Source organism: Rosa rugosa, chromosome 6 (assembly GCF_958449725.1).
Source record: "Rosa rugosa chromosome 6, drRosRugo1.1, whole genome shotgun sequence".
Classification (NCBI taxonomy): domain Eukaryota; kingdom Viridiplantae; phylum Streptophyta; class Magnoliopsida; order Rosales; family Rosaceae; genus Rosa; species Rosa rugosa.
Genome location: NC_084825.1, coordinates 6689665 through 6705482, shown reverse-complemented (window position 1 = coordinate 6705482; position 15818 = coordinate 6689665). Strand labels below are relative to the sequence as shown.

Sequence of the window (15818 nt, the reverse complement as noted above, 5' to 3'; positions counted from 1 at the left end):
AAAATAAGTTTGAATCCAGAAGTCAAGGATCCAAAAAGAGCCAGAGATGCTAGTCTCGAAAGGATGCATAGTGGCCTGGTACAGAGTGCGATAGAGGGCGCCCAACACGGGTTGTCCGAGCCCAACACGGCGGCCGTTGTAGAGGGCCGTTGCCAGAAGAGTCCAAGCGCCAGTGGGCTTACAGGAGGAAGTACAAAAGATGAACTTACAGAGCCAGTACTCTAAGAAAGCAATTCCGCCAGTCGCATTGTGCTCCCGGCGGTAATAAGACAGCCACCGTGGATAGGAGCCGCTATGAGCGCTGCGACCGTTTTGGGCCATGGTTGAAGTGAAAGTGACAGAGTCGAATTGGCCATGCAAATAGGGCTCGCCATCAATGGGGAGGCTGGTGATGGTGAGAATATCCAATAATGTGATACTCATTTGGCCAAATCTGAAATCAAAGGTGTTGGTGGCGGTGTTCCAAAAACAGAGAAAGGCAGCGAGGGGTGAACGATTGCCACCGCGCGGAAGAGGAAAACAGAGATCAATAGTATGGGCGATACCTGCCGCGTTCCAGCGAGCCAGATCTCATGCTCGCGCTTCGCGATACCAGGAGAGCTCCGCCGCGCTGATAGAGGATGGCCAGTGCCCTATTTTTGCTCGATGATTCTGGGCACCCCAACTGTTGAAATCTCCGGGAGTCCTTCGGAGGACTGGGATGGGTCGACGAATGGGCAGGCCATAGAAGGCGATGGCGTCGGCCGGAATAAAGTCTCGCGGCGCTGGATCCAGTCCGACATGGTGGTTTTGGGAATCAGAGGAGCAGGGGTCTCTGGATAGTGGTGTGGAGACGAATGCGGGCACCGATGCTGGTTCCCCAAGAGTGGGCAGCCTGTTCATTCAGTTCTTCTTCTTGATCGATGACTATCTTCTTTGGGGGAGCCATTTCTGGGTTTCTGTGAGGAAGATGTTGGCAGTAAGAGGGTTTCTGGGTTTTGGAGACTAAAAGAGTTTCTGATGTGATAGGTCTGAAGTGGCTGCGGATTTAAATAAGAAATTTTGTGAGGGAAACGATACGACAGAAAGGCGTTTTTGCAAGCGAAAAGACGCAACCCTCATTAATGATATCGTTTCAGGCAATGGGCGTGTCGTTTTAGTCCCCTTCAATCAGTTACATTTTCGTGGGCCTGATTTCGGGGCCTGGGGGGCAATGTTTGAGCCCAAAAGTAATTTTGGCAAGATCCTTTAGTGGATTTAGCGCAGCGGGCCGATACATGCGGCCCAAAAATAAGCCTACTTGGGTTTGGGTTACAGCTTCGCCCATTCCGTGATCCATAAGGAAAACGAGTCCTTATTGGAGTCAAGTAGCAGAGATTGAAAATGAAACTTCAATCAATAATCCTTCTAAGGCAAGGAACAGTCGAAACCCTAGGTATAAATACCAGGTTTCAAGGACAAATCAAAGACCTCTCTCAAATCAATCAATCCCAGCGATTACAAAGCCTCCCCGGAGCAAACCTTCAATCTCGTTGAAACCCGTTGACCGCGTGCCAATCCTAGTCTCTCCAAGAGCCGACTGTCAGCATCACCAGATCAACCCGGCGACCGTACTTTCAGTCCTAGTCTCCCCAGGAGCCGACTGCTAGTGCTACTGCCACCGATACTACCAGCGAAGCAAGGGTAACGCCCTCGCAACCCAGCGAAGCTAAAGTCACGCTTTAGCAGACCCTGTGCTTTCTCCAAACTTCCCAGTGATTGCTCTGCTCAACCTACAATGTTGAGTATCGATTCGGTGACGCGAAGAGATCACATCCAAAGTCCTTATCCGTAAGGCAGAAAGTCCTTTCTCGGAAGGCTAGAGAAGAACCTTGTGGCGAGGTTGGTGCTCTCCTCGTCCACAACGCTTGAAGAGGAAGTCAGGTCAAGGGACTCCCCCGACGACTGCACCCCACGGTGCTGGCACGCCTGCGCACACGCTCAAAAAGAGACAGTTTGCACGCCAACTGGTTTTGGAGCCAAACAAGTATAACTAGAACAATTTCGTTTAGGGTCTAACACTCTAATTTCATCTTCAACGCATCCAAAAAATATATTGGTTCCTTTCTCGGTAGTCAGGAATCAGGATCACAATCATGCAACTAGAACTGTATAGTAGGAGAATCTAGTGGAACTAGGCTACAATGTTTTCATAGCATAAAAAGGCCAATGATTTTGGGGCCGCAAAACCCCTTCCTAATATTATCTGTTGTTTAGTAGGAAATCCAACCGGGTTTACTAGTTTCTTTGACTTGGACAATAAACCACTTTCTGCCAGTTCAGTCAATTGGTGATGCCATCCATCCTCGGTCTCTTTTTTAATTCTATATATGTTGTTACCTGTCTCTTTTTAATTACTCCTGTTTTCTCTCATTCAAATATTGCAGGTATTGACTCGTCACCTTTTGATTTGACTGATTTCATATCAGCTGCTCAAATTTTAAAGGCAGAAGATGCCCATCTTCCTCTTAGAGAGATGGTATTATGGGGTCGTCTAGGATACCTTAATATATGTCATACCCTTTTTTTTTTTTTTAATAAATTAATGTAGTGGAAACATATTGAACTGGTTAACAGGTTACCCACTTAAATGTTGACATGTGTCATTTTAAAAAATAAAATTTACTTTATTAACAACACATTCTTTCTTGATATGTAATATTGTTCAGAAACAAGTAATAAATAATGTCAAAATAATAAATTACACCTAGTAAAACTAAAATTACGACTCATGACCATACTTATTGTGGTTATTGTAATTGAGTGGTCAAAAATGTAAATATCATAGTTGGACAACTTTTATCAAATGAATAACATTGATTATCAAATGGAGAACCTCCTTACAATACTGAGTGCTTACATATCTTTTGCTCTAATATTAATTTTACCATGTTCACAACTTAAATGTTGTCAGAATTGTAAAATGGTTGATAATCTTGTAAATGATATAGTTTTTGAAGTAATTACTACAAATAGAACAAAAGTTACCACTTTTACATCAATTGTTGTGGGTTGTGGTAAAATGTGTAGTCACTGTAGTAATCAATTCATTAATTATAAAAACATAAAGATTTACCACTCTGACAACAAATTTGTTGTCACACTTGTTAAATTGTCCACAAACTAGTACATTAATTTAGTTGGAGTAACTATTACAAATAGAACAAAAATGATCCTTTTACATCAATTGCCATGGATTGTGGTAAAATGCATACTCATTGAAGTAATCATTTCAGTAATGATAAAAACATAAAGATTTACCACTCTGACAACAAATTTGTTGTCGCACTTGTTAAATTGTCCATAAACTAGTAAATAGGTTGTAGGTGGAGTAATTATTACAATTAGAACAAAAATTATCGTTTTTACATTAATTGTTGTAATTTCTGGTAAATTGCGTCGATTGAAAGTAATTACAACTTCAACGATGGAAATTACATAACATATTACTTAAATTACACAAGGGAGAACTTCATTACACCAATGAGAACATACGTGCTTTTAATCAAAATATAATTGTTTACCTATATGATAACACATTGTGGTAACATTTGTAAATTAATTCAAAAAACAGTAATAACAAGTGTTATGTGAAGTAGTTACTGCATCTAACACAAATATTATGTAAAAGTAAAATGAGAATTGGAATTGGTCTACTCATTTCATTTCATAGCCCATTTATATAGGGAGAGAATTACAACGGAAATATCAATTACAATGATGACATTAACTACTGATTGGTCCTTGATCCATGCTGATTGATGGTGATTGCTAATTACTTGATTCCCTCTCCGTCAATCACTTTGACGAAGGCACATAATGTGTTTTTCCTTTAACACTCCCCCTTGTGCCAAGTCAAAGATGAAATGGTGCATGAGTTGTTGCCTCACTAAAAACCTTGCCAAGTAACAATAAAAACCCTGTGGGACAAAAAAATACACCTTGGTCGAAGGAAAAGAGCACAACACACCTTTTACATTTGAGGATGACATGTGTGTGTTAGACTCCCCCTAACGTCTACACCTCTCCCTGATCCTTACATTAATCAAGGGAGCTTGGAAAGTCTTCACATTCCTATGTTTTTCACATGTTTCTCAAATACGGCCTTAGGCAATGATTTGGTGAACAAATCTGCCACATTCTCCTCAGACCTTACTTGATTCACTTGAATCTTGAGGAGGGCCTGTTGTTGCTGATTGTAGAAAAACTTTGGTGATATGTGTTTTGTATTATCACCCTTGATATGCCCTAGCTTCATCTGTTCGATGCAAGATGCATTATCGTTATTAATGCAAGTAGGCTCTTCAGTGGTAGAGCTCAAACCACTAGTCCCTCGAATATGTGTGATGATAGCTCTTAACCATACACACTCACGAACCGCCTCATGTAGAGTAATGATCTCTGAGTGGTTTGAGGAGGTAGCCACAAGGGTTTGCTTGGTTGATCTCCAAGATATCGTCGTGTTCCCACTGGTAAATACATAACCAGTTTGAGAACGACCTTTATGTGGGTCAGAGAGATACCCAGTATCAGCAAAAACCAACCAAAACGTCATTTGGCGTTTCGGTGTAGGGAGTGGCGCTTTCGCCATCAACATTTCCTTTAGGGATTGCAGTTCCATCTGCGGTCCCTCTTGTCTCTCTGTAGGGAAAGAACAGTCCCAAGTCAATGGTTCCCTTTAGGTATCGAAGATGTTCTTGATACCATTCCAGTGACGCTGCGTTGGCGCTAAGCTAAATCTAGCTAACAAGTTCACTGAGAATGCAATGTCTGGTCGAGTACATTAGGCTAGGTACAATAATGCGCCTATTGCACTTAGATAGGGAATTTCAGCTCCGAACACCTCTTCGTCATCTTCCTTTGGACGAAATGGATCTTTCCTTGCATCCAAGCTTCGACCGATCATGGGAGTGCTAGCAGGATGCGCTTTGTCCATGTTATATCGCCTGACTTTTGGACATACGCAGACTGGTGGATTAGTATTCCACAAACTCGGTGTTCTAGTTCAAGGCCTAGATAGAATCGAGTTTTCCCAAGATCCTTCATCTCAAATTCGGATTTCAAGTAGCTCGCGGTTTCTCTTATTTCATCAAGAGTACCTATTATGTTCATATCATCGACATATACAGCTACAATTGCAAATCCGGAACTTGTTTTCTTTATGAATATGCAGGGGCATACTTCATCGTTCTTATATCCCTTCCCAATCAAGTAGTCACTTAGACGGGTATACCACATCCGCCCGGATTGTTTCATTCCGTAAAGTGAGCGTTTCAACTTAATTGCAAACGCACTCCATGGTTTAGAGTCACTTGACTTGGGTAATGTAAGGCCATCAGGCACTTTCATATATATCTCTGAATCTAGATCCCCATATAGATATGTAGTAACCACATCCATGAGCTGCATTTCCAGTCCTTTGGAAATTACTAAGCTAACTAAGTAGCGGAACGTTATAACGTCCATTACGGGAGAGTATGTCTCCTCGTAGTCAATTCCAGGGCGTTGTGAGAAACCTTACGCCACAAGGCGAGCCTTGTACCTCAGGACTTCATTCTTCTCATTACGCTTTCTGACAAAGACCCATTTATGTCCTACAGGCTTTACACTTGGTGGGGTTAGCACTACCGGACCAAATACCTGTCTCTTTGTCAGAGAATCTAATTCTGCCTGGATTGTTTCTTTCCATTTAGGCCAATCTGCTCTTTGTTGACATTTTACAACAGAGCGTGGTTCGATATCATCGTGCTCTATGATTCCTTGAGCAACAGTATATATCATCAATGTGTATGGAAGATCTTTCTATCCACTCATACGCACTCTCATAATCCTTTGAGATTTCTTTGAGTTAACGTTAGAGTCCGCGGGGTCTCTAGTTAGCTTTAGAGAGAGAGAGAATGACACAAGCGAAGTATAGTGGTTCGTCTCCCGCCTTAGCGGGAAACTACGTCCACTTGAATGTTACACTAGTGTGTTGAGCCTTGCGGCCCAAGGGGATTACAAAAGATGTAATGGAGTGGATGTTTAAGTGGGAGGAGGCATTCCTTTTATAGGTGAAGGAATGCTTCTCCTTTACATGGTTTTCGATGTGGGACAAGCAAACAACTATTCTAGTATAGAAATGCATATTGTGGATGCAACTTGGCAAGGCCGGAAAGGTGGCTTCCCGGCGACGGATTTGAAACTTCCGGATACCGTAGCGTAGCTTGAACATAGGGCTACAAGATGCAAGTAGCGGTTGGGCCTCACCATGGCTTGTGGTTGTCCCAAAGAGGGTGTTAATTATGCTTGGTGAGATAGCAAACTAGCCTTGCTAGTAGAGGTATCTACACTTTGTTCTCTGGAATCATTTTAAACATCGGAGCGTCCTCCAGTATTGATTCATGGACATAACTATAATCAGAGACAATCTCATAAGAGGGATTCTATACATTGATGATTGGTTTGTGCCTTACTCGCCCTCTTCTTCCTTGGGTGAGTGTCAATCGAACCAAGTGGCCTCCCCCTCTTCCTTTGGGGAGCCATGGCCTCAACCACACCTCCACTAAGTTTGGTTACAGTGCCTCTATCTACAGCACCGTGCCCCTTGTTGGGGACTTCTAACCTTGCAGGCACATTTGCAGCTGGTATATGTGATCTCGTCACTTTTGCGATATCAGTGAACGCATCAGGCATCGAATCTGCTACGTTCTGAAGATCGATTATTCTTTTCACTTCACTTTCACATTGTGAAGTGCGGGGATCAAAATGAGACAGAGTAGGGACAAACCACGACAATTCATGTCGTTCCCTTGGAAAATCCTTTTTCCTATCTCCCCCTAACGACGGGAAGACTGTCTCATCAAAGTGACAGTCCGCAAATCTAGCGGTAAAGAGATCGCCTGTCAAGGGTTCCAAATAGCGGATAGTTGTTGGGGATTCGTATCCAACATAAATACTTAATCGTCTCTGAGGACCCATTTTGGTGCGCTGTGGGGGCGCAATAGGCACATATACTGCTCAACCAAATATGCGTAAGTGTGAAATGTCAGGCTCATATCCAGTTACCAACTGGTACGCAGAAAATGGTTGGCTAGCTGTGGGTCTGAAACGAATAAGTAAAGCTGCGTGCAATATTGCATAACCCCATGCAGATATAGGCAGGTTGGTGCGCATAACCAATGCCCTAGCCACCATTTGTAGCTTTTTGATGGTGGCTTCTGCTAGACCATTTTTGTGTATGCACATGGGGTACAGGATGCTCTACATCGATCCCGATAGACATGCAATAATCATCAAATGCTTTTGATGTAAACTCTAGCGTTATCAAGCCTTATAGACTTGATAAGGTGATCAGGGTGGTGAGCCCTTAAACGTATAATCTGTGCTAGGAGTTGTGCAGCATTTCTTGTGGACAATAAAGCGACATGTGACCAGTTTGTCGAAGCATCCACCAAAACCATAAAGTACTTGAATGGTCCGCATTCTGGATGGATAGGTCCACAGATATCTCTTTGTATCCTTTGTAAGAATGGAATGTTTTGTTTTGTATCTTTAGCATAGGAAGGTCTCGATCCTGTTTTTGCTAAAGAGCAGGCTTTACAAAACGAGTGATTTGCCTTTGAAATAGTCAATGAGGCATAATGGGAGGGAGGTAGTGCTTCTGGTACTTCAGAAGGCAATGACTGCATTTGAGCAGTACTATGACCGACACCTTGCAGTGTGACGGATTTTTGTCCCATTTTATTTTTCACTCGAAGGAAGGGATGTCCATATGAGTTCTTTAAAATACGGATCATCATGTCACGACCGGGGTGCCCTATGCGGTCATGCCAAAGCCTATATGAGTCAATGTCCCACATTTCATTGTTGGTGACAGCATAGGATTCAATGATCCGAATCGTAGTGAGGTATAGTCCACTAGATCGACTCATAAGTTTCTCTAAAATGCGTTTCCTTCCACATTTATTAGAGGTAATATAAATGTATTCAAGTCCATTCTCACAGTATGTTTTTACATGATAGCCGTTGGCACAAATATCTTTGAAACTTTAACAAGGTTCGATTAGCTCTTGGTGCATATAGAGCGTCTGTGACTTTAAATATTGTTAACGTTAGTGATCCGTGGGGATCCTAGTTAGCTATAAATAAAGAGAGAGAGAGAGAGTTGACACGAGATGTATAGTGGTTCGCCTCCGCATGAGAGGGAGACTACGTCCACTTGAAAGCTTATACTAGTGTGTCGAGCCTTGCGGCCCAACGAGATTACAAGAGATGTAATGGGATGGATGAATGTGGAATGTGTTGAGTTGTGGGAGGAGGCATTCCTTTTATAGATGAAGGAATGCTTCTCCTTTACTTGTTCTTCGATGTGGGACAAGAAACCACACTATTCTAGTCTATTTAACATGCAGAAAGCTATGTTATGGAGGCATGTTGGCAAGGGCGGGAAGGTGGCTTCCCGGTGGCGGATTTGCGACTTCCGGATACCGCCGCGTAGCCTGAACATAGGGCTACACGATGTATGTCTCGGTTGGGCCTTGCCATGTCTTGTGGATGTCCCAAAGTGGGTGTTACTTATGCTTGGTGATGTAGAGAACTAGCCTTGCTAGTGGAGGTATCTACAAGTCCCCGAAGTCCCCGAGTAAGAGTAGCTTCTTGGTTGGGGAGTTCAAATCATGAAGTCATCAAGCATAAGTAATATCCGAGGGGCGCACGGCCCCTACAAGTCCCCGAGCTCCGCAAGCAAGAAGGGACTCGCCGAATCCTGCACAATGAGACAAAAAACGCGCATATGTAGAATGCTTGTTGTATTGGTTATCGTCCGTATTAATGGAATGCGAAAAAGAATTCGATTTGAAGGGAATAACAAATGGTAGAAGAATTCAATATTCCATTAATGTGTATGAACATGTAAAATATTGGTAGTTGTATATGTGGATCTTATGGCCATTAATACGCACAATAGATAGTGGCAAGTGTAATGGGTGTCCATAGTAATTTTGTGGGAGTAGTCCCCGTGACATAGAACAAAGCGTTTGTGAACTTGAGGCTTAAGTAAAACATGTTGGACATGATCGAGCAAGTTGGGTTGTTCGAGCAAGTTGGGTGTAGTTTAGTGTGTAGGCGCTGTGCGAGCATGCGAGGCGTGGCCCAAGCGCAAGTCGTGGCCATACTCGATACCCAAGCAAGTCGTAACCCGAGCAAGTCGTTTATCCGAGCATGTTTTAACGAAGTCGTAAGTGTCACAAGCCTCTAGATGAATGTCACACGTTTATTTAATTGAGTTGCAATTAAAATAGAAGCATGGCATGTGTGTATAGCATGTACTTGTAGGAAAGTTGCTAATAACATGTTGTGGGCATGCTTAAGGGTTATGGAGACATGTATAGTCATGGCATCGACAATAGCTCAAATTGTAAGAGCGTAAGAGATAAGATATAGTGACTTATCTTATGCCGATTTGGAGGCTAGCGGAGTTGGCCGAGCATGACGGTCAATTGCCTGTGGCGGATAAAGTACTCCGATAATGTCCGTCAACTCGTAGTTGCGGTTGAATGCTGGATAGAAATAATTGAATTTCCTTGAAACAAAAATAGATGATTAATATGTGGATTTGTAAAATCGACATCAAAAATTTGCATATATACTTTGATAAAATTTTAAGTAAAGTTTATAAGCAAATGAAACATGGCCGTGATGGTAGCGTTTACATGTAAATGTATATGGCCCAAGTGACAAGAATCAACTTGGTATACGCACGCAATAGCCTATATATATATATATATGTGTACAAGTTCCTACCCAGAAATGATATAGTCAGAAGCACGAGCCCGTCGTCAGATTTTTAATGACCAAAAAATTGGATGGGCAGATGACAAGTTTGTTTGTATAGTTATGTGCGTAGCACATGTATGGCATAGCATGTTGGATGTGCACTTGTCATTGTTTCATGGGACTAGCATGCTTTAACAGATGGGTTTATTATATGTATACATATATATGCATATGCATGTATAGCACAAGGCACGGATGGGCCACTTAAATGCATGTCATGTGCAAGTTGAATCCCATCTATCAATTAAGAGTGCCGCAAGTGTATGTCATGAATTTAGAACATAGCATAGCACGTGCACCCTTTATTAATTGTCAGAGGGTATGTGGCTTGAGTCTAAGCTGTTTGACAAATAATAATTTAATTGTGTGATGTTGACAATCTCTTATATCTCGATAGCAGAGGCAAATTGAGAGAAGAGAGAGGCTTAGCTTATTTTGCAGATTTTGACAGCCATCAAAGCTCGGGGCATGTTTGGGTTGCTGTTGATGCTAGCGGTGCCTGCTGGAGGTGCTAGCGGAGCTGGTTATCGGTAATGGAGTTAGCGGAGCTGGTGACCGCCGGTGGTGGGGGAGCTGCTAAGATGGCGCTAGAAGGAGGGTGTGAGCTCAGCGGAGACTTGGTTAAGCGGTGCAGCTCGACGGTGAACTTTAGCGGTGCAACTCGGCAGTGATGGCGGAGAAACCCGGCGGAGGTTTCCCAGCGCGGCGGCGTACAGACCGGTGGTGTCCGCCTGGCGGAGGTTGAGCAACGAGCAGTGAGATCTGCTGGGTGCCCAGAGCATATTTCTGGGTGTTCAAAGCTTGGTGGTGCCGCGAGTACTAGGTAGCGGTACGTGGTGTTCAGCGGAGACACAGACCTCGGCGGAGACTCGGAGCTCGGCGGAGCATCTGACCGGCGGAGCGTAACTCAGCGGAGGAAGAGTTCGGCTGGGGTTGCCCAGCGGTGATCGACCGCCGCTGACGTTGAGAGGTGGAGAGGTCTGGAGCTCAGCGGATGCTCAAAAGTGCGGTGGAGACAGTTTGCCTTTGATGATCGGAGCGGTTGATGGGGCGATGTTGGAGTTGCTGCATGGCAACTGGCGGAGGCTGCAGTCGCTGGCGGAGGAGCTCAGCGGAGCTGAGGCCCGCGGAGGAATGCAGCGGAGCCTGCCGTGAGCTTGCAGCGAGCTGGTTGAGGAAACTGCAGTCGCTGGCGGAGGAGCTCAGCGGAGCTGCCAGAGCCTGGTGCCTGGCGGTGGTTGTAGCTAGCTGCGGATTTGGTGTGCAGTAGTATACAGTTCAGCGGGGCGCTGATGACTGAAGAATGCCAAAGGGTGTCCAGAGCAAATCTCTGGGTGTCCAGAGCAATTTGACACCTAAAAATTTTTTATTTTTTATTTTTTGTAGTGCAGCGTTGACCAAGCCTTGATGGGCGTTGACCGACTCCGCCGGGCGTTGACCGACCCCGCCGGGCGTTGACCAGCCCCGCCGGGAGTTGACCGAGCATTGAACGCCCCATATGTTGGTGTTTTGAGCAGTTTCTGCAAATTTTGACCACTCCTTGGGCGTTGACTACGTGTTGACCGGCCCTTAAAGTGCAAATTTCTGCACATTTCTGCTCTAGTTGAGTAGTTGTACCGCTGGAGTGATGTTTGATCATGCCTTGGCAAAAGTTGCCGCCAAGAAACACAACTTCAAACATGAACTCACTGGGAACCAATGAAAATTCATGAATGACCAAAGGGAAATGGGTGACCAATGAATTTGAAGTAGCTCAAAGGAGGGAAAATTTTCTTTAAGTTCCGCTAAGCAGACTTAGCTCACGGTAGGTGACGAAGCCATTGTGTTGGCTTCCCACAGACGGCGCCAATGTTAACGTTAGTGATCCGTGGGGATCCTAGTTAGCTATAAATAAAGAGAGAGAGAGAGAGTTGACACGAGATGTATAGTGGTTCGCCTCCGCATGAGCGGGAGACTACGTCCACTTGAAAGCTTATACTAGTGTGTCGAGCCTTGCGGCCCAACGAGATTACAAGAGATGTAATGGGATGGATGAATGTGGAATGTGTTGAGTTGTGGGAGGAGGCATTCCTTTTATAGATGAAGGAATGCTTCTCCTTTACTTGTTCTTCGATGTGGGACAAGAAACCACACTATTCTAGTCTATTTAACATGCAGAAAGCTATGTTATGGAGGCATGTTGGCAAGGGCGGCAAGGTGGCTTCCCGGTGGCGGATTTGCGACTTCCGGATACCGCCGCGTAGCCTGAACATAGGGCTACACGATGTATGTCTCGGTTGGGCCTTGCCATGTCTTGTGGATGTCCCAAAGTGGGTGTTACTTATGCTTGGTGATGTAGAGAACTAGCCTTGCTAGTGGAGGTATCTACAAATATATCTCATATGCTTTAGAGTATTTCTATTTTAGTAGAATGATAATTAATCTTTTCATTCTAATAATTTTTTTCTCTAGATGTATTGCTTTACATCTTTATAGTGCAATTTCGAACCATGTAAATATGTGTAGTAAATAAATTTGAATAAATTCAGTGCTTCAGAATAAAATTCAAAATTTATTAATAAGCCAACGATAATCAAATCAAGGTCTTTGTTCAGAAATCTAATTCATCAAACCATTATTGAAATAAACTTTAAGACCAAGTAATAGTCTAATTAAAAATGAGGCATTATGCCTTCACAACTGTTTTTGGAAAATAAAATAAATAAAGCAGATCAGTCAAAATCTGGGGCATCAGTTGACTGAGCAAGTTCCTTGTTGCCATTAAAGTCTGCAACTGTGAGGTTGACGTCTGGGTCATGGCCTCCTTCTTCCATATAGTGAGCCTCTTGTTCTTTAGACTCCCTATACCTCTTGTAATTGGCTGCTACTCTGTTGCTTGCTTGGCAGTTCTTGTACCAATGTCCAATGACTCCACACCTATAGCATGGTTCATTGCCAACTCTATCCTGTTTGACTGAAGGGTTCTTAGGTGCCCTTTGCACCTTGTTTCCATGACCACTACGGCCAGCACCACCATCTCTGCGCCATACATTGGGAGGGCCTCCACGGCCCATATCACGACCCCCACGTCCCTTGCCACGTGGTGCATTGTTGCCACGTGGGTAGGGATCAGCACGTCCAACCCCCTTTGCATTGGGGTTCTTTCCACCTTTCACTTTGCCATAATTAGCCTCGGGAATTTTCTTTGTCCCAACAGGCCTGGCATTGTTGTTCAAAAGAACCTCATTATGCCTCCCAGCCACTTGCAGTAGGTTGATCAACTTATTGAATGTTGTGATTCTTTTGTTGTCATACTCCAGCCTATACTGGTTCGCTAGTATAATTGCTGAAGTAGGAAAAGTAGAAAGAGTCTTCTGGATCATATCATCTTCTGTGAGTTCCTTTCCACAGAAATTTAGACGTGCCTTTAGGCGCAACATATCATTGTTGAAGTCATTGACCCTTTTATATATAGTCAAGCAAGCGGATTTCATTCCACTGAACTGTTAGTTCTGGGAGCAAGGTGTCATGAATGTTCCCAAAACGTCCCTTAAGGGCATCCCACGGTTCTTTGGGTGTCTTCAACTGAAGGTACTCCCAGCGTAGGCTAGGATCAATATGTCGCCTCAGAAACATTAAGGCATTTGCTTTCACCTTGTTAGATAATTCATCATCTTTGGGGTCGGTAATGGTGGCAGTGTAGTCTTTTGCCACAAAGGCAGTTTCTACATCGGAAACCCAACGATGATACTCAAGTCCTTCTGAGTCCAAGATGTCAAATTCAGGTCGAGTTGGATCAGCCATCTACATAAACAAGAAGGAAGATATAAATTACGCAGTCATAAAGACATCCACATGAATTATTTTCCAAACATATGAATTAGATTTCAAGACCAAGATTCGTAATGGTCACATTTGTTTCGATGCTATGTGAAAATACTTTATCACAGTAAGTGTGTGTGTATAATGCGCATGAATTTTCATTATCATGGCAAAGCGGATTGTATATGTTGCATTCTAAAAATAACCATAGCATATATAAAATTAAACTACATGGCATGCTCAAATTTCACAAATATACAATAAATTATATACTACACATAATAATTAGCAATAATATATCATGAGTAAAATAAAAATCACGAAACATGCTTAAAAATTCATAATAAAAATATAAGCAATAAAATATAAAGCATGCTTAAACATAATTTATATAAATAACAAGGCATGCTTAAAATTATCTTAACTAAACATGCTTAATAACAAAATATAATAAAAGCATGAACAATGAAGTATAAAGCATGCTTAAAAATAGAAAACATAAATAAAATTCACATGCTTGATTAAAATCATAAAAACAAAATAAAGAAAACATACTTGATTTCGAGAAAACAAAACGATCCTAGCGCACGCGCGTATTGATGCAGGTGTGTGTAGCGATGTTTTGTTTTTCAGCAGCGGGCCGGAGTTTTTTTTTTTCTCTTTCTCTTTTTCTTCTTGCTGGGCTGCGTCACCAGTGAGGCCTGCTTTTGTTTTTTTTTTTTTTGGTCTGGGCCGGGTCTGCTCTTTGGGCTGGCCCCTTTACTTTGGGCCGAGTTTCTTTTTTTCTGTTTTTGTTTTTTTTTCTCTAGGCCTTCTGGTCTTTGGGCCTTTTGTTTTTTTTTTTCTTTTTTTTTCTCCTTTTTTTTTTTTTCCTTCTCTCTCTTCTTCCTCCTTCTGCTTTCCTTCCTTCTGGTTTGCAGGTGCGTCTTCTTCCGTGTGCAACTACAGGTGATCGGTGCTTGGGGCTGCTGGGATCAGAGCTCGGTGCAGTAGCAGCAGCAGTGCGCGGGGCTGTGTTGCAGCAGGGCGCGGGGCTGGGCTGTGAGGGGTCGCTGGGGCTGTCAGGCGCGGTGGGCAGGCTGCTGCAATCGCGAGGAAGCGACTGGGTCTGGTGCTGCAGGGATCGCCGGATCGGTGCTAGGATGGGCTGCTGAATGCGAGTCTACAGCGGATGGTGGGCAGGCTGGTACTAGGCCGCGCGGGGCTGTGCGTGCGAGGGCTGCTGATGCGGGGGCACGGGACTGCTGATGCAGGCGGCTGAGCAGACGCCGCGAGGTTGGCTAGGCAAGGCCCGGGTGGGGCTGGAGGCTGCAGGCGGGATCTGCAGGTGTCGGGGCTGGGTTGTAGAGTCGGTGCAGATGGATTAGGCTGCTGCTCCAAGGGTGCTGGGAGGCAGGCTGATGCAGCGCCTGTGCAGGACGGTTGGGGTGGAGGCCGGTCTTGATCGGGGAAGAAGGAAATTTTTTTTTTTTTTTTTGATAATTAGTGGTGGCAAAAAAGAAGAAAATATGTTTTTCTTCTAGGGTTTTGGTTTTTTTCGATGGAAAGAAACTAGAAAATTAAGATTTCTTTCTTGGCTATTGGCTCTGAGCGTGCTGATAACGTGTAAAAGTAAAATGAGAATTGGAATTGGTCTACTCATTTCATTTCATAGCCCCTTTATATAGGGAGAAAATTACAACGGAAATATCAATTACAATGATGACATTAACTACTGATTGGTCCTTGATCCATGCTGATTGATGGTGATTGCTAATTACTTGATTTCCTCTCCGTCAATCACTTTGACGAAGGCACATAATGTGTTTTTTTTTTAACATATTATCTATTTTTACATTAGTTATTGTGGTTGTCATAAAATGCATGTAAAAATAATTATATTTGGTTAAGAAAACTACTAATGCTATAATTAATTAGTAATAAAGACTATTTAATTAATACTAATTCCGTGAGCCTAGATTAGAAGTCTTTTGTTTTTAATAAGGAAAAAACGTAATTTCAATAGTGTAATTGTTAATTGATAATCAAATATTAATTGGTTAATGATAAAATTAATTAGTAATAAATACTATTTAACTAAAAGTAATTGACTAAGGACTAAACAGTATTTTGGACCATTAGATATGTTACTAATCCAATGATTCAAAATATTTAACAAAATTGGTGTATGGTAAACACCCGGG

The 15818-nt window shown here is 43.1% G+C and overlaps 1 protein-coding gene across 1 annotated transcript; it reads right to left on the bottom strand.

Annotated features, from left to right (window-relative positions):
• Window positions 1–12539: 12539 nt before the first annotated feature.
• LOC133715594 (uncharacterized) lies at window positions 12540–15309 on the bottom strand. The gene is made up of 2 exons (XM_062142134.1): window positions 14191–15309; window positions 12540–13617 (listed from the first exon to the last, which is right to left on the bottom strand). The coding sequence occupies exon 2, from the start codon at window positions 13305–13307 to the stop codon at window positions 12546–12548; it is 762 nt and encodes a 253-aa protein (XP_061998118.1). The 5' UTR covers window positions 13308–13617; window positions 14191–15309; the 3' UTR covers window positions 12540–12545.
• Window positions 15310–15818: the final 509 nt, after the last annotated feature.

Bases quoted from the DNA above. Each gene is read 5' to 3' on its own strand.
- LOC133715594 (XM_062142134.1), bottom strand. From the start codon at position 13,307: ATGAAATCCGCTTGCTTGACTATATATAAAAGGGTCAATGACTTCAAC.